This window comes from Haliotis rubra, unplaced genomic scaffold, assembly GCF_003918875.1.
Source record: "Haliotis rubra isolate DU_JTF1 unplaced genomic scaffold, ASM391887v1 Scf289, whole genome shotgun sequence".
Lineage (NCBI taxonomy): Eukaryota > Metazoa > Mollusca > Gastropoda > Lepetellida > Haliotidae > Haliotis > Haliotis rubra.
This window is the reverse complement of record NW_025766956.1, coordinates 105,122-132,232: the sequence shown is the minus strand read 5'-3', so window position 1 is coordinate 132,232 and position 27,111 is coordinate 105,122. Positions and strand designations below refer to the sequence as shown.

The window sequence follows — 27,111 nt, the reverse complement described above, 5'->3', positions numbered from 1 at the left end:
CATACCTAAATAATACTGATATATAAACTGATAATGCCCTTCTAACAGCATGGATATTACTGCCATATATACCTTTTACCGTTTGATCTGTTGGTAACCGAATATGAGATGTAGCATGTAAAGTAGTATCTAGTAGGATTTATGGGAAAATTTCAGTGCGCGGACGCCATGTTACTGCAGTGCAAAACACACCATTGATACCGAAATTGTTTTCATAAAGACATCATCAATGCCGGGCAAACAACATTTGAGCATAGGTACACGGAGAATACTTAGCTTTTTCTTTTATTGTATGGTTGAATCAGACTAATTTGTGACTTCTTTTGCTGTGCATAATTGGAATATTGGCTACGTGTATACCCATGATTAGGTTACCAGCTTATACTATTTTAGCGCATAGGCAGATTAGCATGGCATATGCCGAAATTACATTAACATTACTTAATACCTCTTAAACTTTAGGGAATGACTCAAACATGTTCATATGCCAACGTTGCCCGTGATGTATACTTAAATTGGCGTGTTCAAAGTCACGTTGACGTTGATCTCACTTTGCGAGCTTGAAGCTAGCGAAACGTGTTTTAATATTTATCAACATGATTAACTTATGGCTTATCTTTTTACCCAACACCCTACCAAGTGAACCTTGGCTGCTATCACGGAAAGAGTTCTTCCGTTCCCCCAACTCTAAACCTAACCCTAAACCTAGCCCTAACTTAAATTTTGGACTTATAATCATTTTGTGAGTTCTCTAGTAATTATTGTGTTAAGTTTTGTTTATAATTCTAGAATATTTATACATATTATTTGGGATGGGGGAACGGGAGAAACTCTTACCGCTATCACAACTACTGGTACTTAACGCTTGTTTTGTTTCATCATCAATGCGTGTTTGTTTACTTTTATGTGCAAGGAGTTTACAGGTTTGTCTCAACTTGTGCTTTTTTTCATTCTTAAAAACATGTAGCTGACCCATACCTTTCTTCTCAACTAAACCAAAACAGAACTTGAAAAATATATGAGAGTTAAAATCTGCAGCAGAGGACAGAAATCTTTCTTTCTCGAATTGCGTTTTGATGTGAAGTCTCTATAATGTTTATCACATCCAAAATATCAGATTACAGAAGGAATCATAAATTCGTATTTAGTTACCATATAAAATGAATTTTTTTTGTTGCTACATTGCCTACCAAACACTACACAAGAAGAGTGGAAAGATTATGTCATACCAAAAGAAAAATTGGTACATTCTGTAACCATGCTTGGTGTTTGGCTTTAAAACGGGTTCAGACTAAAACGTCACCACAGCAAAACGGCACTTGGCCAAAACCGCACCCTTTGGACATAATGGAACCTCGACTAGGCGAAAACAGTTACAAATCTTATGGCGAAAACGGCACCAACTAAAATCTTATAGGGGAAACTAGTTCGTTATTAGATAATTGAATTGCAGAATATTTAAATGCGTCTACTCTGCCGACAATGATTGGAAAGGGCATCCCATAACCGATAATCGGATCGCAGAATGTTTAGATAGTAAATACATCTACCGTGCCGACAGTGATTGGAAAGGGCATCCCATAGCCGATAATCGGATTGCAGAATGTTTAGATAGTAAATACATCTACTGTGCCGACAGTGATTGGAAAGGGCACCCAATTTAGCGTGAAAACATCGCGAACTTTGATGTACATTTACTCAACTGAAATCGCCCGAATTCAGTGTCAAAATGAAACTGTATTCAAAACGCACAAATGTATCAATTACATATTCATCATTTATTTTTGTACTTTTTTTTATTTCTTAGTGGCCCCAGGTGGGCACCTGAGGTCCTCAAGAGTACCATATCATGTAGTGACAATGCCTTTTGAAATATTTCTATATCAAATCATTATTTATGTTATTTATTTGCAGATTTGGTCAGTGAAGACCCATCATGCCAATTCAATGCAATCCATTTATAGCCGGGCGGTGGGGTAGCCTAATGGTTAAAGCATTTGCTCGTCACGCCAAAGACCCGGGTTCGATTCCCCACATGGTCACAATGTGTGAAGTCCATTTGTGGTGTCCCCCGCCGTGATATTGCTGGAATATAGCTAAAAGCGGCGTAAAACCCAACTCACTCACTCACTCCATTTTAGCCCTACGTAAACAGAAAAACATGAAAATATCATACTTGATTTGGATGAAAGTGATGAGTTGAAATGCACTCCAGTCATGATATTGACTTCGTTAAAAAAAAGATTAGGGTCAGGGTGGGGTTAGGATAGGGTTGGTCGGAAACGGACATATACTGAACATCATTGAAAACGCACCACTTATAAAAGTTCAGATTATTAAAAGCAAGTGTAAGGAATTGATATTTTTTGAGTGGATAAAAACAGATGGACGACTGTCAAAAACAACAACACTGAAAAGACGCTCATTCATTGAAATGTTCCACAGTCAGAAAGGATCAAACACGTGGGGTCAAATCGAAAAGTCAATATCGCGTGAGACCGCCATTTGCATTGACACATGCAGTTCAACGTCTCCTCATTGAGTCAATAAGCCGTCGAATACAGTTCTTGAGGAAGGCATTCCACTTCTGCAGTAGTGCAGCCTCAAGTTCCAGGATGTTTCGCATCTGTTGTTGCCGTGAAAGACTTTGACCAATTTCGTCCCACAAGTGCTCCATGGGAGATACATCTGGCAACTGTGCTGGCTAATGAATAACCTGGATGTGTTGCAGGGCCAGATACTGCATGGAAAGTCTTGTTGTGTGTGCCCGTGCGTTGTCCTGTTGAAAAGTATGGACATCTTGGTGGTGATTGAAGACAGATTCGATGTGATTCTGAAGAATCTGCTCACGGTAATAAAGGGCATTAACTCTCCCTTGACAGACATGAAGGCAGTCCTGTGATTTTAATTTATTCCACCCCAGACCATGACACTCCCACCACCCAAAGGTCTGTCTGAACCACACACTCATCAGCATAACGCTCACCACGCGTCACGCCAAAACACGTGAATCGGCCGTCCAGCATTACGTAGATGAAGACGTGACTCGTCAGTGACTACCACACCATGCCATTGTTGTAACCTTTACTGAAAATGCCTGCTAGCCCATTGTATACGCTCATTACGGTGTCTGTCAGTCAGAATTGGTCAAACGTAAGGATGTCGAGCATGGAGCCCTGTAGCGTGTAGACGACGTCGCATGAAGTCAGCGATGATGACCCCCACGTCAACCTTGAACTAGTGCAGCAGTCCTGGCAGTCGGCAGTGTTCAATCACTGATATGGACAAGGTCAATATGGCGATCTTGATGGAACGTCGTAACACGTTTTGCCAAGGTCATTGAAGGTCAAGGGTACTGCCCGTGTACTGATGTCGTCTATGAAGCCTAATGATGGTGGAGTGGCCAAGTCCAAGGTGTCGAGCAATATCCCTGCTGCTGGTGCCAACCTGAATCATGCCTAGTGGACGTTCTCTTTCGTGAGGTGTTAACTTCGGCATCTCTGTCATCGTTTCACAGTCGTTAGTGAAGCAATGAGAATCGGTTCTCATATACCTGCTTTTAATGTCACAGTCAGTATGATTTCAGAATGAAATTCACGCTTTTTTCATGGCGTGGCTGCATGTTGATGCATTTTGGAATTAAGAGTCATACTGTGGACAGGAATTTTTTTCTGAAGCATTTTTTCAACTGGACATGCCCTTCGACTTCATGTTAGTTATATTCATTGATCATTGTCATGCTGAAATCCATTTTGAAGAAAATATGGAAAATTTTAGACTGGTGCGTTTTCAATGATGTTCAGTATATTTATTATTTTTAAGATTAGCAAATTGCAATCTTAATAACTATATCCTATTCATACAAAATTATACCAAATAATCTAGCAACAAAAACAATTTATTGGGTAGTAACATCAATCTTTCAAAATTTCAATTTTTTTGTTCCCCCTCATTTCTTAATAAGTGTACTACCCCGTCGCCGAAATACCTTAGTTGTGCATGCGACGTTAAATAAAGCAAATAACAACAACATTCATCACAATGTCTCCCCACTGTGTTGTATGCGATCGTGTTTGTGGTACTGGCCTTTCTGTATCACGTTACTGTGAGATTTGTCAAATTTCCCCTTTCGTATTTGTGCCTATGAGACACAGGTAGAATTACAGTTGTATAAAAACATGTGAAATGTTGATGGTGCTGCTGTTATTTTAATGTTGTTATTTTAATGAAATGAGTGAGTATGTTTTATATGTTGCTATAATCTTGCTAATGAAATGAAACATAAGTCAACGTCATACTTTGTTTTTTATATGTGGCTATAATCTTGCTAATGTTATAATATAATAAAATGAAATGAAACATAAGTCAACGTCAAACTTTGTTTTATTTATGGTGCCGTTTTAGCCCAGAAATCAATAGCTGTTTTCACCAATATGGTGCCGTTCTGCTGTGGTGCGGTTTTAGCTATTACCCGTTTAAAACTAGGACCAGTCACTGAGTCAGTTTGGAGTCTGTGTTGTCTTGGTGGTCAATCACTGGATTGTCTACCCCAGATTTGATTACTTGTACACTGCTGTCATCTAACTTGACCCGTGAAGATCTGGGTTAGAATTAGTTTTCAGCAACGCAAACTTGTAGTAAGAGGAGACTAACAGGATCGGGTGGTCAGACTCGCTGATTTGGTTGACACGTCATCGCATTCCCTATTGCATAGGTAGATACTCATGCTGTTGATCGGTTATTGCTGAGTGGGGCATTAAACAAACAGGTTCGGAATGCTAAAACCAGCATAAGTCCAAATTTGGTAATGCAGCCACATTCAGAAAGTGCAGTGCTATTGAACGTGTGAATGCCAACATAAAATCCATTTTACAACTCTTTAAGATATTGCATGATCACAAGAAAAGCATGCACCCAAGTTGCTTATTCCGTCTGTCAATGATAGAGATTGGTGCAGTCAGAAATTCCAAAGACTAAAGGAGATATGCCAGTTTTAATTTGATTTGGCAACTGTTTCTTCAAACATTATTTCAGATATTTATCATTGCTCATTGTTTTCAACAATACTCGAATAGGCTGTTGTCTGAGGCGCAGAAAATGTGTTGCGTAGAGTTGTGTCCCTTGGGTATGTCAGAACGCTAGGCTTGCATCTGGGATCTTCACCACTTCAGGTCCCCAGCCCCACCCCCACACATTTATGTAGATACGCTGTTATATAACTGGGTTAAATATGGTGATAACTCATTTATTCTTAATGTTTTTGTTGTCTCCTGTGATGTAATGTCAGTTTGAGGTCGTCTTTCAAGGTCCTTATAACTGAATCTGTGTGTCATTGCATTAGTAATTGAAGCAAGCAATTTTCTGTCTTGTGTGCATTAGTGGTGTTACGATTAATTGAAACAGTCAAAGATTGGTCGCAGTGACTTAACGTCCAAGCAATTGATCATGTTTTCTCATTATCGAACACAAACATTTTTGGAACACTTGTTTGCATTAACAGTATTTTTCACAAGGTTGGTTTTGTCTGTCATTAAATTTACATTCCATAAGCACGATGAGCTTGTTTCAAGTCATGATTAAATTTATCTGAAGACTCCAGGAAATTTATGTTCCTAACATATCCTTTAAAGATGTGAAATTTGCTCATGCATTTTGTGCAAAGAACTACATGTATTTTCATTTCTTGTGTGCATTAACAAACATAACAGGAAAATTTGATAAATGGCGCTGACCAATTATTTTCAATGATTGATCGGTTGTAATGAACCAATTATCAATTATGAGATTTTAACCAATTCTCAACAGTAGTGTGCATTGAATAACTGACATCTCCTCTAAGTCTAAATGCAATCTTTTTATTTCAGTGTGAGAAGTTTATTGTTCAAGATGTGGTCAAATCCTTGGCAGTCATCTTGGCCTCCATTACAACAAGCTAATTTTCAGAATGTTCCTCACGATCAAGGCAAGTTATTTCATTTTTATCTTCATCACAAAACGTAAACAGACCAGGTTTTTGTCTGTACTCTAAGTCATTGAAGCTTTGAATGTTGAAACATGGAATGATATAAAGAAATATACATGTTGCACATCATCATACAAGCACAATCAAATTGGTTATGCACTGTCCATACTAGTACTAAATAATTTACTAGTGATGTTCCGATGATCGAAAAATAATCAAAAATCGATCGAAAGAAGAATTAAAAATGATTATCGATTGTAAAAAACATATTTTCGATAAATCAGAATTTTGTTTTTGTATAGCACCCTTGAATGAAGTAAATTAACTATCAAATTTGACGAATATTCACGAACAAACATGCACTCAACAGCATAAAGCTATGCATATTGTAAAATTTTAACCTCTTTTATTGTTTAATGACAATTCCAGTGTCTTTCTTGCATGTGTGCATTTCATTGCATGACAGCATTAGTTCTAAAAAAAACACATTAATTAGAGAAAAAAATGTGGAAAACCCCCTTAAAATTGGTGATTACATTTAATATGTATATATTTCGATTATTATCGATAATCATTCACCACAATCCTCCGATAATCAATCGATAGTGGATTTGGTTTCCGATTCCCAACACTAGTCCATGCTGTGTGCTAGGAATTGCTTTCTCCTTGTTCGATATATGAGTGTTGTTTAACATGAACCAGGGATTGGGAAAGGCAGGGGCCATGGGCCATTTTGCACATTAGAATAAATATTGGCCCATTAAAATTTTGAAGTTTGCTATTGGTACAAGGGCATTGGCCCATTATAAATTCAGGAAATGGCTAATAATCATGAAAATGGCCCATTGTCAAAGTTCTCTATCCCAATCCCTGATGAACTAAGAAATAATGTATATGTTTCATGTTATTTTCAGTTGATTGGGCTGCCCTGGCCAAACAATGGATAGCTCAGCGAGAGGACCCCAGCCATGCGCCCACGCTACACGCAGCCCCTCCTCCACCGCCCCAACCTTCACAACCTTTCCCACCACAGCCATTTATGCATGGAGCACCAGCCCTGCCCCCACCACAGTCATTTCCAGAAGGAGTCAATCAGAATGACATGGATATATCTGATGAGGAAAATGGCTCTAATAGGGATTCAAGTAAGTAGTATTTGTGATAATGTACTGGAGTAAAAGGGCCTCATCATTACCAAGGATTTCAGACTGGTTCATTATGTAGAACAAATAATCCATCCAAGGTTCCAATGTCTATTGTCTCTAGCAAGTCACTCTTACCACTTACCATTGATCACATATGTGAACCAGTAATATGCCTTGCTGAAATATAACTTGATTTTACAGATTTTCGTGGAAACCAACATCAACAGCCCAATAATGGTAACCATAACCAGAGTGGATGGGGATGGAATGAAGATACTTGGGGACCTACACAGGGTGGATGGAGCATGGCAGGGGGAGACAAGGTATGTTATTTTGTTCTATGATGTCCTATTACAGTTGAAATAGGACTTGTTGACACATGTCATCAGTTCCCAATTGCGCAGATTGATGCTCATGCTGTTGATCACTGGATTGTCTGGTCCAGACTTGATTATTTACAGACCGCCGCCATATAGCTGGAATATTGCTGAGTGTGGCGTAAAATAATTCTAATAGTAATATAGTAAATGTTCCATTTGGTACTGTACTCTGACAATCATGATACATGGCCAGAAAAGACTGAATGAGTTTAACCTCCAAGCAACCATAAAGAATGAGTTTCCAGGGTATCCATCATGTCATCAATGGATTTCAGATTATTATTATTCACTCTTCCTTTGGTGAGTGGAATATCTGATAAATATGTTTGGATGTCATTGATCAACTAATACATAATTCAGCTACATTTTAATTGGAAACGTTGTCAATATAGTAAGTTGAATGTGTACTGAGGTCAGTCATTGTTACAGAATGTGGAAGGATTTGACTACAGTCATGGGGGATACCAAGAGAGCTTTGATTATAACCATGGCGGCGATCAATTTAATTTTTACAATCAGGTAAGATTGTATTCACTATTTGTCAGTGTGAAAACATTAATACCATAGTGCTATAGTTCAAAAATTGATCTTTACAAGAATAGTTTCTGAAACATATGAAAAGCATGAGATACAATATGCATGTTTCAATGCAGGGGGATATACAGTAAACTCCCAGGATCTCGAACCCCAAGGGACCATCAAGACAGGTTCGAGATATTGTGTGATTCGAGATTGAAATACATTGTATATATGCACATTGTGTACATAGTACTACATACATTGAACTTGTATACGACAACGTAGAAAACAAAAAATCTCTAGTTTCATTCTTTTCTTCTTTTCATAGTAATCCTCATAATCATCATACACAAGATACATAATTAAAAGCATAAATTATGTGTAAATAAAAACTGTATTCTAAAATTTTGTTACATGTACATGTACCTGTAATAAAAAGTACATCAGCGTACATCACTTCAGCAGCCATATTGATCACGTGACAGTGATAGTCATACAAAAAGCGGAATAATTCATATATGGAAAAATTCACTGATGGATTTCTGTTTCTTGGAATACCTAATCCGTATGTTTAGCAGTCCGTCTTTTTGATGTACCCACATACGGCGGATGAAGCTGGTTAACTGTTCACGTGTCATAGCCTCAAAGATGATTGTCAAAACAAAGTGGCAGTGACACGGTGAACTCAATTTAACTAATCCTCACGTTATTTAACCATGTAAGTGCAATTGTTTACACAACTAATTGTTTGTTGACAACGCATTGAACATGTCTGCAAAATGTTTGTTATGGTGAGTACAGTTCGAGATTGAGATACAAAATTTATATGATTTGGTGATCTTGGGACTAATTTTCTGGTTCAAGATATCGTGTGTATGTCAATCTCGAACTTCGAGATATAAATACAAAAATAATGATAAATATATAGGAAGAGGTTGGGACCGGAGATTAGGTTCGAGATATGTTGAAGCTTCGAGGATCAGGAGTTCGAGATCCAGGGAGTTTACTGTTGTTGATGCCTTGCCAGTCTGTCTATCCGTCCGCCCTTTGTTTCCGGAGCACAACTCGAAACCGTTCTTTATTTTTCAACAAAAATTGGTAGACTTATCAAACAGAACCTAAAGAGGGGCCTTTTGCTATTTACAGATTTTTGGTATTTATATTTTTTGAATAAAAAGATTGCGGCATGATTTACATGGAAACGATTTGGACTTAGGGCTGAAAAAAAACACGCGAAACTTCCGGGTGGTTTAAGTTGAACTTTTAAGTAACTGTCAGATGATTTTTTCTTTCTAATATGTGGGGACCGGGGGGATTTGTCATCTTCTGATGACTCTTGTTTGGTATATGTGGTATTGTGAAAACATTTGCTTTATCCTGACTCACACTTGTTGGTTATGACCGCCTCCGTGGTGTAGTGGTTAGAGCGTCTTCCCGGAGAGTGGAAGGTCGCGGGTACGATCCCCGACCGCGTCATACCAAAAGACGTTAAAATATGGAACTTGTTGGTCCCTGCCTGGCGCTCGGTATTAATGGTTACAACAAGGACTGGTCGGCTCGGAGTCAGTATAATGTGTCTGAGTGGGGTATTCATGCTTCACTGCGGCATGGTATCTCGGTGGGCTAGCACTATAAAACCAGCTTCAGTCTGGACTAGTACAAGCATCCGCATCTTACACATCCCTCGCTCAAGCAGTACCTCCGGTTTCTTTTACGACGGGATGTATTACTCACACCAGGGTGTCCCTTCGCATATCGACCGCCCTAAGGGTGTTCACTCAAGCTCATGTTAGTCCCAGCAACCCTAGCTCAGCTTCGCAAGGAAGCATACCCTTACCTAGACTCGACTGGTTGTTCGGAGCATCTAACGACAGCCAGCGAAGCTCTAAGATGCTACTTCCACACAGTGATAGACATTCTAACTCGACTGGGGTGGATCATCAACTCAAGAAATCCACCTGGTACCCCGACTCCAGGACTGGCTTTTCTTTGGCCAGCGACTCCAAACGAACAAGGATCTCGCTTCCTTTGTCGCCTCACACTCACAGAGTTCGGTATTATTCACACGCATGCACGTCGTCATATGAGCGAAATATTCTCAAGCACGACGTTAAAACCCAATTTCACCTCACCTCACTTGTTGCTTATCTCCCCTTTCTGTCGAGGTGCATTGGCACCTCTGTCCTATGTTCCCAAGTACAGTTGAAAAATAGCTCACCCCAAATGTGCCTCTCCCACACCTGCACACCAGCGACCCATGTGACTGCTGGTAGCTTGTCACTCTCTCCATACCTTATTTGTTCTCGTTGTTTGGTATATGTGGTATTAATGAAAAACTTATTTACTATAAACAGCCACCAAATGTACCTTCCCAGGGAGGTTTCAATGATTACTGGGCAACTCCAACTGAGCATTCTGGAAATAACCGATCCTACCAGCGCAGAGATCGTTTCCACTCGCCACATCCAGATGTTGAAGAGGAAACTGGCATTGGTAATTGCAGCTTGAAAGACCAATAAATAATAAGACTTATTATGTCAGTATGTGCATGTCCATACCTCTATATTGTTTAGTCAAGTGACTAACCTATATTGAACTATTCAGAATGTGTCAAGAATGGACATTTTTTGTTAAGAAAAAGTTAATTTGTCTTGAATGTTTATTTGTTCTTAATTATTGGTGTGATAAATGGATCTGTGTTTAGATGCAATGAAGCGCAAATCCTTGCCGGCATGGATTCGTGAAGGTCTAGAAAAGATGGAGAGAGAGAAGCAGAAGAAGATGGATAAAGAGAAGAAGGCCCAAGAGATGGCAGTTGCTCAAAAGGAGAAAGAGGATGCTGAAAAAGAAGCAGCAGAGGAAGTCATGCGAGAGAGTGGGGGACAACCTGTTGTTCCAAAGAAGAGTAGATTTGTACGTTTACCAGTTTGTTTATTCAGAAAGGCTGATCAGGTGATTGTGTCACATTGCGTGCATCATGTGTGCTGTTTAGTTATCAGTTCTTTTTGTGTTATTGAGGACCCAGCTTATAGTCTAATGCAGGGAACTTAATTGGCTCAGTTGTGTCCTACAGCTGTAATATGATTTGCAGGGTTTGGGTTTTATCCCAAATATGTTATGATGACTGTCCTAGATATGACAGATTGTTTCAATATGCAATACTTTGGTTTTCCTTTGACATTAACCTAACATGCTGACTTACAATTCAAAGTGGTGTGAAAAGAAACTGACTCTCACTTACGAATCATGATTGTCATATATTTCAAAATTACTAGGACTCAGATGATGAAGAAGAGGATGAAAAAAGACCAAGTCGACTTTCAGCTTCCCCATCGCCAAAGAGATCTCCAGCACAGAAGGAGCGCACTCCTTCACCTGAAGAAGAGAAGACAGAGGAGGAGAAAAAAATGGAATTGGTAAGTAGAATTTGTTGGATGGGTAACATATGGGAGACAATCTAGGTTACCATGGCATAAAGAATGTAGTTATTCTCTCACTTTCAAGTTGCATAGTTTTCAGATTGTAGGTATTTGTTAGTGTTGTGGATACAATGACATTTAGATATTGGACATAGCAGTGACAATATTTTTCTGTGTTGTTATTTTTTTCTGTGTTTTAGATACTGAAGGTGAAGAAATGGATGACGGAGATATTGCTTGAAGTGACATCACAGGAGACAGAATCAGTTGCAAAAGAAGTGTTTTACAAAGCTAGGAATAATGCAGCTAAAGGTATCTTATCTTTAGCACAAAGTGTTTGTATGAGTAGTAACCAGCACAAACAACCTTATTACTTTCTATGCTTGGTTCATTTGCCAGGGACATTTTATCACAGACATTTCATGCGGAAAGAAATCTTGTCTGTCCATAAAAATGTTTTCATAATGGCTCATAATAGTTATTCCTTGTTTGCTGTCAATTTGAACAAAGTCATTTTACCATTTCAAATATTCATATCTTTATGTAAATTGTGTTATGAATTGTATTGTTATATCTTTATTAAGAAAAAAAAAAGATTTTCTTGGACTATCATGAAGGAAACTACTACTTGTGCTTTGTATTTTCCAATAAATTCCTGATTTATATATCTTCTTCATACCGTTTTGTATGGGAACCTTTTGGATAGAAATGGCCTGGCTATTAGTAGTCAACCGGACACAAATTGTGATTAAACTTCATTGTATGTAAATCCAGTTGAAGTTTGCATCACCTTTTGGGAGTACAGGTAGATTAGCACCATTTGGTAGAACAAATTTTTGGCCTCCGTTTTATGAAAGGTTTATGTAATCAATGCAAGTCCTTTGTCTTTTACCCAAATTTCAGGATTTCACCTTAGAACTATTACATAAGTGTGATAAGAAACATGATTTAGGCAATTTTGATTTTAGAATTGCTTCTGCTTCAAATTGATGCTGAATATAATCATCCAGCACTTCATTTCTGAAGTATGGAAACATACATATTTCTATATTGACAAAACCAAGTAAATGTATTTGAAGAGTATATGATTAACAAGAACTCCATACAAGGGTAAGAAGGTAAATGCATTGTATTTTCAATGTTATGTTTGACACATGAGCAATTTTACTGCCTAGCTTCTCTTGCAGTCTTGTTGGCCTGGAAGTTCAAGGTCAGGAAGAGCAGATAACTTTGCAATTGTCTGCCAACTCCAAGTGTTTCTTACTTCACTAATCATGTTGTATAATTTATCAAAGCTCCGGCAAAGCAGCTAGCCAAGTCCTCTGCTTTGGCCTCTATTTCTGCACTTGGTAAGTATTTATATTTCTTTGCTTCATGGTTGCCATGCATTAACCATCCTAGGAATGTCAAGGATCAGCAGTCCATACTTGTCCATAGCAGTTCCTTTGCTTAACAAATACCGGAAATACTTCCTCCACTGTCCCTAGTTGGGGACAGTTTATAGCTTTGATACCGAATATATTCATGGGTATTGAGGACTGTATGAGCTTGAGATTGCCCAAAACAAGGTACTACAAGTACCTTGTTACATGGCGGTCCAGATTTTTGCTGAATTCCCACACTAAACTGCAGTTGGCCACTTCCCATACTGGTAGAGTAGAACATGTTACATTTGTCTGTTTTATATGATAAATTCCTCAAAGTGTGCTAATCTATTACAATAGTAGGGTGTCATCATCATTAAGTTTTCTTGGCTTGTTGAACTCTTTTAGCTGAGTTTGTTAATCTAATGTCTCATTGGTTAATTAAATTGACAATTTTATCCTAGGAAAGCAGACATTAGACAGTAAATGAAATAAGTAATTTCAACTATATTCTGAAGTGTGGTTAACAGGGAGAGGCAGGACACTGTATCATTATGATAGCCTAGCATTCATTTACAGTTAGAATTTTGGAGTCCTATTGTTAGTTGCAATAGCTGTTGCGTGTTGTATGTTTTACCGCACAACCAATACCTCCCTTCTGTGTTACCCAATGTTAAGACTAATCTTGTGTGATTATTAACATGTGTGAGATTGTTTCAGGTCTTGGTTATGGGTCAGGCAGTGAGAACGAGGAAGAAAACAACTCTGAGGACTCTGATGAGGACCTGGAGGCTAGGATTCGTCGTAAGAAGGAGCAGTTTGCTAAACAGCACAGCAACATCTTTACTGAGGATGAGGATGAAGAAGAGGAGGACGATGTCAAAGAGCATAGCAGAAGTAAGTAGGCTTCGAAGTTGCTTACATTTCCTTTCCTGAGTTGAGGAAAATTGCACATGCTTTGACTTTGTAACCTTTTTAACTTTAAAAGGAATTTTACATTCAGCAATATTCTAAAGAATATTCATTCCCAGAGAACAAGGTGGAAAAGTTTTCTTTATTCAAAATACATGTATGTATTGTGTTTATTTCCATTTCAGATAAAATGAAGAAAGAAGATCTTGATACTCCTGAATTTCTTAAAAATCCCATATCGGAAAAACACTTGTATCCGTTCCAGACCAAATATGAAGCCATTCCTGGGTTAGATGTAAGGAATAGTGATGCAGAGGGGGAGCCTAGTGTTCAACATAAGCAGGAGAGAAAGAGCAAGGTTAAAGGTGCCAAATTAAAAGAGGCTGGTCTTAGCAATCAGGATAAATCTAAAAAGATCAAGCATGAAAGTGATAGTGCGAGTACCAGTGAGGACTCTTCAAGTGACTCTTCTAGTAGTTCAGACTCTAGCAGTGGTTCAGAATCCTCGTCAGAAACATCTTCTGAGGATTCTAAAATGAAAAAGTCGAGGTCACATGGAGGGAAAAATAATAAAAGGTCTCAGAAAACCAGTACTAGGGATTCCAAAGACTCAAAACTTGAGAAAAGTAGAACAAAAGAGAAATCCAGCAAAAGTAAGCATAAAGATTATGACAAACACAAACGAGAATATAGTGAAGATCGTGACAACGAAATTGAGAGCTATAGAGGGAATAGAAGCAGGAGCAGGGGGAGGGGGTATAGTGAGGATAGGGATTCTAAGGAGCGGGGACGAGACAGACGGAGTGATAGTAGAGACAGGTATAGGAGTCGTAGCAGGGATAGGGAGCGTTACAGGAGTAGGTCCAAAGAACGAAGTAGAAGACGAGACAGAAGCCGAGATCGTGACAGAAAAGAAAAACGAAGGGATCGCTCTCGGGATAAGTATGAGGACTACAAGTATGAAAAATCACGTAGGAGTACAGATGATAGTCATAAATTGAAATCGAAGAAGCGGAGGAGATCTAGGTCTGTCTCATCAGAGAGTGACCATGACAGTCGGCGGCGAGACAGTCGTGATAGTCGCAGGTCTCACAAAGACAGGCATGGTGATGAGTATGAGCGTGGTGGTAAGAGGTCCAGTCGCAAACACAAGAATAGATCCATTTCAAGGTGGGGATTGTTTTTGTCACTTTCATGCTTTCATACACATTTTCACTCTTTCAGATTTTCCCATTCTGTTTCTTTCTTTGAAAATGTTGTCACTTGTCACAGTTCTATGTTAAATGTTTTCAACAGAGTTGTCATGTTTATTTGTAATACGACAATTTATGTAAACACCCTGAATGATCTATTAGCATACCATTACCTATTAGCATACCATTACCTGCAGACATACATAAATCTGCCTAAAAATAATATGCCACATTCAGGGCTTTGCAGGGATTGTCTTTCCTCATTTTGGACATTGGTAACTGGTAGGTCATTTAGGGCATGTATAGTCCGTAGTGTAACCTGACTGTCGTGTTGTGTTGCAGGTCACCATCGCCAAGGCGAAGATGAACACTTCCTCACACACACTTGTGTATTTCCTTCAATACATGCTGCTCAGTTTGGCTGCTTCAAGCAATCAGGACTTGTGATGTATATGAAATTTTTATATTTGTAATATTGATTCACAGAAATTAAATTCATCAATGATATGAATGACTTGTTGATTTTTAGCTGAAATGTTCAGTCAACTCAGTATGTAAGGAATTGACGTACTTTACTCTTGTCCCAAATGTGGGTTTTCAATTTAAAAAATAACTGTCCTTTTTCATTACATGTAGAGTCGACTGAATTTATTCCTTTGTTAGTATTATCTTTTTTAGTTTGTATAAGTATTTGGACTGGATTTTTACTTGAAAAGAAACCTCTTCCAGGTTTAAGTGGATATATTGATAGACCGTAAGTTGCTGATTCAGTCCCAGACCACATCTACCTAAAGATGTTAAGTCATAAATACTCATCCAGCTTGGTACATTTGTGGAAGAAATGAGAAAAACGTGTCATGAGAGTGTGGAGTGTAAAATGACTGACTGAGCTGTAGTTTGATATGCAAAGGTGTCGTTGCAGTGTAAGGGTCAGGTCAGACGAGTGTAAGATGTGACATCCTTGGACTTCCATGCTGTGGCCCTTTTTCAACATGAACACCTGCATTTAAATGATTCAAGTAAAAGAAGTGACTTAAACTTCTGGCGGTTATGTGGAAATAAATGCGAGGTCTTTTAATGATGGGCTTGAACATGTACTGTCTCAAATACTTCATGACCCATGCGTTTATGTGGATAATGCCAGTTATCTAAACCCAAGATATAGCTAAAAAAATAAATGACCAGACAACACAATACCCAGTACAATACAGGACTGACATGGTATGTGATATAGCATTCCTACTGTAAGCATCTCTTGAAGACAAAGGATTAGTTATCTGCAACCATGCATTATACAAGCTGACTGCTTCCTTTCTTTCAGTTATCTCTGAAGTAGGGCAAGGTTGAAGGTCATATCCTTAGAATAGATATAAGCTAGCAATGTGGTTGTACCAGTTATCATTCCACTACAGTCCATTTGATTTCATTTGAGACCGATGAATTGCTCACTAACACAAAATCTAATAATTGCAAAAGAGCCAAATTTTGCAGTCACATGAAATCGACAGACCAACTCTGATGATTTGTCTCATAATTGTAGACCCCCCGAATAAAAAAGTTGTTTAACAAACGATCATTATTTTGTTGTGACTTTTCACTATTTTTTACGAGGGAGGACCACTTGCTGGTAGAGCAGCCAGGTAATCAACAAGTGTGTGTAGTGAAATTTCAAAGGGGCACCTCGCACACCTGACTGTTCTACCAGCAAGCGGCACTCCCTCGTAAGAAATAGCGAAAAGTCACAACAAAATAATGATGGTTTCTTAAACAACTTTTTTATTCGGGTGTCCAAAGTTATGAGACAAATCATCAGAGTTGGTCTGTCGATTTCACGTGACTGTGCAAAGTTTGATCTTGTTGCATTTATCAGATTTTGTGTTAGTGACCAATTCATCGGTCTCAAATGAAATCAAAAGGACTTTAGATAAGATTGACTCCAGTGGTGATGACCCTCCCAGTTTTGCGGAAGTGATAGTGAAACAATACAACTGGGAATAATACTAACTCTGAACAGTCAGCTTGATATGGGAGCCTGAAACAACAATGTCCAGAATCCGATTTTTAAGGCCAGGCCTAACAGATCAAGAGCCAAAAATTGTGAGCAGTGCTCACTAATATCCCTGACCAGGACACCGAACTTCAGCTGTACAATTATAATGATTATTCTATACAAAAACACAAGATCTGGATATCAAACTTTGCACTGCACCTTTCCTATACATGTAGAATCATTACCTAAGTCTGAAACATTTGGTTGAAAAAATTTGATGTGGGACTTTTTCCATGTCTTCAAGAAATGTTATTTGTGAGGATTCATAAAAATTCATAAAAATATAACTTTGCACTGCATTTCTCCTTCAGATCATTTGAAACAATCCATTCAAATCTGTATAAGTTATTGGTTGACAAAAATTCCCGGATTTTTTTTTGCCAAGTTAAAAATATAAATTTAGAAAATTTAGAAAATCAGAACTTTACATTGCACCTCTTCTTCAGACACAAAAGTGGTCCCTCAATTTGAAAACAATTGAACCAATAGTTTTCAAGATTTTGGTGGATCAAAAATGTCTTTGGATGGAATCCCTTGGTATAACAATATACCGAACCTAAAAAGGTCAGGCGTATAAAACCTAGGGGTGATCTGCACATGGCATGGCCAGGGAAAAGAGCATTTGACATGAATAACACAAAACACAAGTACTCTTAAAATGTTTATTTTATAATAATGTCCTGCATAAATGCTTAAATGTACTTGCAGGTATTATGTGACCAGCCATTTTACACGGCTAAATAGTACATTAAGTAAGTAAGTAAATATGTGTATGTAGATATCTTATGATGAATACAGATATATTTCTATAGTGTGAAATTCCTAATTGTAGTCATTCCTACAAGATTCTTGAGCTAAATGGAATGTGTGACAAATTTGGAGCTGGAAAATGACCCTGCAATTGTGTTAGCAACCGTTCATAAGTTATGGCTTGGTGGTGGTTTACCCATTTTGTTCTGATGAGCTAGGGGGGGGTCACCAATTTTAAATATTATAAAAGAATGCTTACACATGGGGGTGTTCATTATTGATTTTGTACATGACATTGGGTGGTGTCGCTTGCTTTGTACATACATTTGGGGGTGGGGGGTGGTGTGTCATTCACACCGTACATGCTTACCTATAAATATCATCATAACCCCCCTAGCCATAAATTATGAACGGTCCCTCACAATGCAGCATCAAAGAACATTACTTCCAGCACTGAAACCAACCAGTTGTTCCTGCTGAAAATTCATCTGCTAAATGTGCATTCAACCTCCTGTATTTTCAGCAATGCACATCTCTAAGATAAAGCACTGATGGACAGAAATAATAGAACAGCTGATCAAGGGTTTGAGTTAATATGACATTCTTCATCCCCTGGAGAAATCCAAATCTAACTGGGTAATGAATGGCTTGACGTTCACGCCAGCAAATGCTCACCTGCGATTTTTATGTTATTTTGCTTAATTCTTTCCATCAGTACATTTCTGAAGAGCAGACATAAACAGCAGTGGTACAATATTTCAATTCATCACTGTACATCATTACCCACACCAATTGGAGGCAAGTATTCATATAATGAATCAACTTACACACTGACTGACATGGAATTAAGGCTGCAACAATTTAGCATTCTGCAAGAAATAAACCTGTTTCTGGAAAGACTTGAAAAAAATTCTCTTAAAAGCAGAGAAAAACCATAGTCAAGACCTTGTTGGGGCAGAAACTGGGTACAGCAACATTTATACAAAGTACATTACTCTATAATAATTGCCAGTTTAAACTTTTCCAGTTGTAACACTACTTTTTGATTTACAGTTTCCTGTATACCATGCATAAAATATGATGCTTGAAATTCTTGTAAAATTCTTGTCTCACTTGTAGCTAGAGTAAGACTTTTTATTGCTGGTCTGTGAACACCTTGCACTTGCATCACCCCCACTAGTTCTTCATTGCATAGAAGATGCACACATTCATGAGACTTGCCCTTGGCATAAATATCACTACATGTCAATTTAACTATTTTCTTAAATTTAAGGCAACTAATTAAATTTTAAAATGTCCGCTTTATGTCTAGGCCTAGTGTGTACATTTTGTGAGTAATAATCTTGGACGGATGGTGAACCACAGAGTGGTACAGAATTAACTTTGATTCAGCAAATTATCACATATCTCAGAGCAATCCTTCTTCACAGGAAGGCCTTTCACTCCTAGCAAAACACACGAACAACGCACACACACACACACACGCATCTAAACATGGCAACAAACAGACTGTATCTCTGATACACTAACAAAGACTGGTTCTTAAATAAACATTCACACATGAATGAGGGAATAGTAATAGACTTAACAAGTTCCTCAGTACCATACCAATATACAAGATCCTCCTCTGCTAATTGTGTAGATTTTCAATTTAAAACAAATACACTCCATATAATATCTGCTGTCATGGGTAAAAACAAAACTACATCTTTGTGTGATGACAACTTCACCATAACTTCAAACACTGATCATCAACAATTTTCTCAAATATACAAATATGCACCTATATCCTCTGCATTTTGCCAGTAAAATCATACTGGTGCAAAGTTGTGTGAACACTGTTTTAGTAAAGTCGAGTCAGCTGATATAAAATGAATGTCATAATCTCTACCAACTCCAACAAGCTCCATTGGGTAACATCATCTCAATCATAACATGGGATCATACATCAACAATACATGGACTTCATGATTCACACTATATGATCGTTACAATCACTAACATAGTATCACATATATAAGCTTTGCAGCTGCTTCAATCAACACATCTAGTTCTACACTGGCAAAGTCCTAACAATACGTCTTTCACTACCACCCACATGAGTCTCCTGTTGTAGTCCCATACATGAAAAGCCAGTTATTATCTCAAAGCCAACCTGCTTCATTGGCCACTTTGCTCCATGATTGAGTGAGAGAGTAGGTTGGATTGGACACCACTTTTAATGTACACATATTGTAACCAGACTGAACACATAACTAAGAACCCCTGCAGAGAGTACTTGCAAATAATGCAACCTGTGTTATTTTCATAAAACTCAATCTGGATAGAATTACATACTAATGAGTCTTAAATTAATTCCAAAATGTCCTATCTCAGCTGATCTACATAATAACCCAAAATCCACTAGTGTACTTCAGTAATAGCCTGACTTGGAAGTTGGCAGTGTATTACTGAGACAGGGATCTTGTCAGGCAAAACATCTTGTTAATGTTGTCAGCATGGTCTGCTATATGAACAGCTTTAGGAGAAATCTTTTGTTGCATGGATCAAGAAAAGTAAACGTAGTCACAGCTTACAGTATTTTGCTTCTACTGTCTGAGTCAGGGCCTGAAATATGGAACACATTGCAAAATGTCCAGTTTGTTTACCTGTTACAATATTGGAGAATAAGCAGATAGTGGCTTTCGTATTTTGTAAATTGCAGTTTAATCCTATATGATTTATAGCTATTAGAGCTAATAGATTATAAATGAACATAACTGTTATTTCATATCTTCTCTCTGTTACATAGAACACATAGCAAATGTTGATTGCATGAATTAAATGTGAACATAGTAACCATTGTCATTTGACAAGTCCCAATAATAATTTGGGGTATATAGTGCACAATACAATATCATACAGAGAAGGGTAAACAAAATTCAACCACTCTCAAATAAGAAACTTCTTCCAGGCATGTGGTACATAAATGCATTGTGGTGTGATGCTTCTATAATTACACCAATAAGCCTTACAGCTCTACTAGCGAAGGTCTCTGATTGGAAAAAAAGTGTCACTGTACAGCTTTAAATCTTGGGGCACCAAGATAACCTACATTAATGCACATTGTAATATTACCGGTCATCATACAGCCAATTTGTCTACAAGCCAAATTCTGTAAGTGAGAGATGTAAATCAGAGACATTTACCAATTTGGTGAAAAGCCTACATTTGGCAGTTGATAAACCTAAAACCATAATCAGGGGGAATTTGTGACACAAACCCACAGTGATACCTAAGGGACTCTGAACAGCAAATTGAAGTATCTCTGATGACTGGAACACCCATGTCACAACAATACTATTACTTGATACTTATAGGTCAATAGTCAGATCAATACAGGAAAAGAAATGGTCTTTGTTTTGTGGGCAAACATGACATCCATTGCTAGATTAGATACAGATCATCTACTATTAACCAAAACCCTGAGGTGTGATTTATATAATCTTTGCTACATTCAGTGAGATTCTCACATACTGGCCCCCTAGTTTCTGTGTGGAGATTCACACCATCGTCTCAGGTTAACAACAGGTAACAGTAATCATCAGTTACATCTAACAATCAAATTCCTTTGAACTCAACCCGGTCAAGTAATGTATTAACTCTGTTAGCTTAATATCTGGCAAGATGACATGAGTTACTTTTCCCAAAACATGGATATTGATGAATTTATCAAATAGATAAAGCGAGAGGATGTTTCACAGTGGTTATGAATAACTCAGAGGAATGAAGTGATTTGGCTGTTATACAGTTTTATGCAGTATTTCAACCGTTTTGTGGTGGACCCAGACTCACTATATGATGACAGATTCATCTGAATGTTTCACAATTTGGCTAGTTGCTGATATTAAAGCATGTTCTGGTCATCCACATATATCACAATCCTCTTTTCCAAAATTCACGTGACAAAGTACAGCTTGTGAACAAACACGCTATGGTAAATGCACTTCTTCTGCATAGTCGAAGCCTCCATCTGCCTGTGATATACTCCTGTCTGTGGTCATGTCATCAAACTGAAATGGAAACAATCAACTATTGAATCCTTTCAAGGCAACCTTGTACAACAGGTGTGTTGATCTGTTTTTGAAGCTAATCATACTTTTTAAATGGAAGCCATGCTATGTAGACACCAGGGACAGACAATCAGTAAGTATGATTCTTGAAAATCCTGTGAAGGATTTATCTGAAATGGTCTTCACTTATTTTGGGCTCATCCTGACTTTCAGAATTACAAGCCAACAAAATAACAACTACTCTTCCAACCCTAACTTAAAAGAGTGAGTGAGTGAGTGCCGCACTAAGTAATATTCCAGCTATATGGCAGCGGTCTGTAAATAATCGAGTCTGGAACAGACAATTCAGTGATCAACAGCATGAGCATCGATTTATGCAATTGGGTTACCATGACACGTGTCAACCAAGTCGAAGACCTCACGATCCTGTTAGTCGCCTCTTACGACAAGCATGGGTTACTGAAGATCAATTCTAACCCGGATCCTCATGGTTCTGATACGCTAATAAATTTCAACCAATTATAGAGGTGTCCTTAATCAATGATTGTCAAATCTGCTCATATTTGATAACGTCTCAGACCAGTCGGATCTCTTTTTTTGACAACAGTCAAGCCAGGTCATGTTTATGCAATTATGACCTCACCTCACTCTTGTCACTCTTCAGGAAATCCTCTCCCTCTATGGAGAAGTCATCCAAGTCTTCTTCCTCAATCTCCTCTGCAATGCTGCCACCTCCATTCTCATTCACAGATTTGGGATCTGACTTGACCCGTGGACTCTTGGCACTGGTGCTGTGACTGCAACACAAGGACAGTCTGAGGCTGTCTTCAAACATCTCAAATACCTTTGACAGACCCACGAGTCTTACTTGAATGTGTGACAATGAGACACCCTAATGCTGGCTAGTTGGGTGAATCTTCCCCCATACACATTTCATGATGTGTCTTGCTTGCATCAGTGACAATGGGACACCCTAATGAAGACTATTTGGGTGAATCTTCTGCATGGGTTACACAGGATCTGCCTACAACTGTTGTCCACCAACACATCTCATATGGTGTCAGCTGAACAGTTTAAGTACTCTTTTGCTTCAGACAATTGCCATTAGGACTTTATAGGTAATTTTCATAAAAACACATACTTTTGATTCAGCACTTTTCGTATTTCATTCCCACTTGTGAATAACTACTGTGACCAGATGAAACAACAACACCCAAACTAAGCTACTTACACTGAATCCTGGAAGTCGTCTTCATACTCAAAGTCATCTTGACTGTCTGTAATCACAATGCCAGTGATCACAATATGATATTCATATTCTACTTAGTGTTTGGTATCACAAAATAATGAATGATCAGTACCAGTGTACCAGTCGGAGCAATGAGACTCCATATAATCTGCCAAACCCACCTTTCGAAATTCACAATAGTCTGCTAGCATGAGACAACTAAATTGTTCCAAACACAAGTAATATGATACAAAATGAAGCTAGGCCTCATGGACTAGCAACATTTGAGGGATACAATTCTGATCAAGTTAGAACTGGACGTAACTGACAGAAAATGTAAACATAGTAAATGGTTCTGTCTCATTTAAGCAGGGCTATGTTTAAACTAGTGAAATGAAGTGTACAACAGATTGTCACCTACCCAATGAAGTTTCTGACCTATACATAGCTGTTTTTCTGTATTCATAAGCACAAAATTTAGGTGAAATAAAAGAGAAAAACACTTCCTTACCCCCAAAGCCCATGTCAACCATCCTCTTGTCAAGTGATCGCAGATTTTGATCTGAACTAGCATTCAAGGAACTATTTCCTGAAATGAAAAACAAATGTCAAACAGAAACAACGGCATAATGTTGAGTAAGACATCATCCTCAACAACCTTATATACTAAGAACATTTTGTTTGTTTGCTGAAATGTAAGATTTACTGTAACAAGAAGACATGGTCATCAATATCCCCGCCACAGTATTCTGTTCCTAATTTTACAACTTTTTATTCTTGCTACAAATAGCGATACATAAGTTGTTAAATGCGAAAATCTGTTCCACCTGGGGATACCATGCACAAAATCAAGAAAACACATGACAAGGGACATAATTCTGTAAGGAATCGTAACACGGTTTCCGTTTTTGAACTCCATCATGGCATTTGAGTCCTGAAAATACATAACCCATTTGGTTTCCCTATCTATAACATTTTTTGAGAAAATCTGACCCCAGCACTAAGCCGAGAAATACATGACAAGGCTCATAACTTGGTAACAAATTGAAACACGGTTTTTGTTTTCAAAGTCCATCAAGGCATTCATGTCCTGAAAACACATACCAAATTTGGTTTCCCTATCTACAACAGTTTCTGAGAAAATCTGTCCCCATCATCTCATACAGACGGAGCTCAAACCTATATCCCCTTCCCATTTCGGGGCGAGTGATAATAATAATATCCATGACATTTCACAGAGAATGCTGGAAATTAGCCTCATACAATATCCCCATGTAATGAATTGAACCCTGGCCTATAGGTTGATATCAATTATGTAATTTACAGAGACATTCCTAATTGTGACAGAGGAGGGTTCAAATTCACTGTGAATCTATCTTCATTACTGACAAACACATTATTAACAAAACCATTCTTACTAACCATGAGATTTGGCTGGTGGCTCCTTGTCTGGGGTGAGTGAAGGCAGACCCTGCAAGGAGCTCATGTTGCCGGTGCTATGTTTCTGTGTTGTTCCTCCGTTAGGGGTCGTCTTCTTCTCTTTTTCCTCACTGGAGGATCAAGTGGGTGAGAGTTGGAGTAGCATTATTTCAGACTTGATTGGAAATTTCATTTTACCACACATACACTTAGATGAACTTATGAACTTTATGGCCTATGTTCTCATACTAGGTTAATTACATCAGGAATCCCATGCAAAGAAAATGTTATTCTAGAACCTACATTCCAGGAGAAATGGTATTACATTTGAAATTTCTAGATTGTCAGTGGAGAAGAATGCATGAGTGTTATAAGATTAGTAACTCAACAATAATTAACAAAACATAAACAAATATTCAAACATGTCAAAAGAGGTTATTACGTTAAAGCATGTTAGTAATTTTTATGAAGAAAAGTATCCACAAGTATGAAAGAATAGATTCAGATCTAGAATAGATCCAATAACAAACATCAACTTTCTTGATTTACTGCAATGACATATGAAAGTCACTTTCTTTTTTGAAGATGGTTGGAGAAACAAGTATACTGCATATTTCTCCCATGATCAAAGCCTACCTTAGCTTTCCCTCATGAGCAAACCACTAAACATCTGTAGGGAGTCTAATATAAAGCTGATCTGAACATACATCAGTTTAAATTGGCATGTCGGCTGGATGTAGGACAACCAAAAATGAAGCAGTTCTCACATGTTTACAACATGGGTGAAACCCACAAGAACTGGTAAGATGCTGACAAAACCTAGAAATGTAATCTGGGTGAACTGGGATTCAACCCTCAATCCCCACTCACACCCACCCAAGAAAAGTTGCACACATACATGACAATATTCAAAAACATTAACAAAATTGTTTTCACTATGTATTCCTGAGGGTTCTTCTGCAGATCTGTATGGACTACAATAAGGATGCAGCATGCCACTCATCTGGGCCTATCTGAAGCAGTGATTCAACTACACCAAGTCATCCTATGCAGACAGATTAAGTCAACAAAGCACAGCACCTCAAATCTGGCCCAGCAATAACGTATACTGAGAAATGAGGTGTATCATAGCATTTTTGCAACCAATATTTTCAAGCTGAATAAATTACATTCCTAACTATCAAAGTAAAGCCTATAATATTATTTCAATAAAAGCATCGTGCATAACCTCTACTAACAGTTCCCTTGCGTCCCCCAAATGCAACTTTGTGAGCCATGGAAAAAGAGACTCTTCTATCTTATATCAAACTCTCAAGACAAAATCTTGGATAAAATAAGTGTTATCTTAATGTTTCCTGACTCCAAACCCGACATAAAACACAAAATCGAGAAACACTGTTAGTAACCAAACCAAACATCAGGCCAATTCAGCAAGCTGTGAAACTGAACAGTGAAACAGAAGCACATGAACGAAGTAAACCAAACAGTGACTGATGCAGCAGGCAGTTCTAACATGTTGTTAGGTAGGTGGTACATCCTCCACTAACCTCCTGGCACCCGCGATATACACAGGAATCTGGGATGTCCGCCCAGGCGAACTACTGCGTCGGTTATGAGACGAGGGACTAACATTTCTGTTGTGATGATAAACAAATTGATGAATGGCAAGTGGAAAACAACAGTGATGAAATGACATGCTGATAAGGAGAGTTTGGTTAGAGTGTTGTGAATAAACAGATGAAGAAGCAATGTGCAACGAAGGGTGATAGCTGTTCCAGACATCTTGCAATACACCAGACAGATGAATGAATGGATAAGAATATTGTGTCAAGACAATAAGAAATCCTCTTACTTTCTGTAAAAAAACATTAAAGGTTAAAGGACGATGTAGGAGTAATCTCAATCACACATCCCCAATAACATAAATAGCCTAAACAGCCTACATCATATATGCTGGTTAATAGGCATCATCATATTGCAGGAAGAACCTTATCAATCAATATTTTGGCAAACTGTTTTACAAACTTAATCATTTTGAACTGCTTTGATTACTGTTACAACATATGAGAAGGATATACTGCTGAGTGTGGGGGCGAGACCTGGCTTCATGCAAGGAGGTTGGCTGTACAGGGATGTGGGATGGGTGGAGGGAAGGTGTCTTTTATGGACCAGCATTACCACAACTAGTAGTTCTACTGCATCAAATACTGACCATTGCAATCATGCAAGTATCATAATGATGTAGGGAGTAAGAAATGTAGGGATATCTTTTCATGCTGGGCATTATCACAAGTAATTCTAGTTGTATGAGTTTTACGCAAACAAAAACAGGCCATTTAAAACATGTAAACACCACAAGGTCACTGGAAGGAGAGGGTTGGGGAAAGTTTTCAGACACATATTACACTTTGTGCATAAAAGACAGAGCATTGTGTTACATTTCTTTGGGCATGCTGCCTTTCAGGACGACCAAGACAATAAATGTTTAACTATATCTGGGTTTATAGGTAGTTTTACTTAAATTATGGGTATCTAAGTATACTTCACATGCTCAATGGAAAGTGGAATTTAGTTAAATTTATTCACAGTAAGAAAGTAAATAAAATGTGAAATGTCAAAGAAAGATAGCTGTTTTCAAGTGTTACTCTCGAAAGTTAAAGTATATAATCCCTTGGATTAATAAGTTGACTGTAATTTACATTTGAACAAGTTTGAAGG

General features: G+C 38.1%; 2 protein-coding genes across 6 annotated transcripts in view; one reads left to right on the top strand and one right to left on the bottom strand.

The window, feature by feature from the left end:
* Positions 1–151: 151 nt before the first annotated feature.
* On the top strand, positions 152–15,401 carry LOC124281714 (arginine/serine-rich protein PNISR-like). Of its 2 annotated transcripts, XM_046717667.1 has the most exons (13): positions 152–257; positions 5,865–5,962; positions 6,877–7,107; positions 7,309–7,430; positions 7,917–8,006; positions 10,361–10,499; positions 10,711–10,919; positions 11,282–11,422; positions 11,626–11,737; positions 12,721–12,774; positions 13,510–13,686; positions 13,887–14,871; positions 15,237–15,401. In XM_046717667.1, exons 2-13 carry the CDS (start codon positions 5,887–5,889, stop codon positions 15,259–15,261), a joined length of 2,361 nt encoding a protein of 786 aa, XP_046573623.1. In that variant the 5' UTR covers positions 152–257; positions 5,865–5,886; the 3' UTR covers positions 15,262–15,401. The 2 variants fall into 2 exon arrangements, with proteins under 2 accessions (XP_046573623.1, XP_046573622.1); XM_046717666.1 differs by having other exon boundaries at positions 13,887–15,401.
* Positions 15,402–17,993: 2,592 nt separating this feature from the next.
* Positions 17,994–27,111, bottom strand: part of LOC124281713 (centrosomal protein 43-like) — a 32,863-nt gene continuing 23,745 nt past the window's right edge. For 3 of the 4 annotated variants that reach the window (XM_046717662.1, XM_046717663.1, XM_046717664.1), the window contains 6 exons: positions 25,941–26,027; positions 24,397–24,524; positions 23,486–23,563; positions 22,978–23,023; positions 22,390–22,543; positions 17,994–21,746 (listed from right to left, as the gene is read on the bottom strand). In XM_046717662.1, coding sequence (XP_046573618.1) covers positions 21,666–21,746; positions 22,390–22,543; positions 22,978–23,023; positions 23,486–23,563; positions 24,397–24,524; positions 25,941–26,027 — 574 coding nt within the window. In that variant the 3' untranslated portion in view covers positions 17,994–21,665. The remainder of the gene's footprint in view (positions 21,747–22,389; positions 22,544–22,977; positions 23,024–23,485; positions 23,564–24,396; positions 24,525–25,940; positions 26,028–27,111) is intronic. The other variant, XM_046717665.1, reaches the window with a different exon arrangement.

Excerpts from the sequence above, each read along its gene's own strand:
- LOC124281714 (XM_046717666.1), top strand. The coding sequence starts at position 5,887 with ATGTGGTCAAATCCTTGGCAGTCATCTTGGCCTCCATTACAACAAGCT. Across the intron at positions 10,920-11,281 it reads TTCCAAAGAAGAGTAGATTT|GACTCAGATGATGAAGAAGA; the intron begins GTACGTTTACCA and ends CAAAATTACTAG. Across the intron at positions 12,775-13,509 it reads GGCCTCTATTTCTGCACTTG|GTCTTGGTTATGGGTCAGGC; the intron begins GTAAGTATTTAT and ends AGATTGTTTCAG.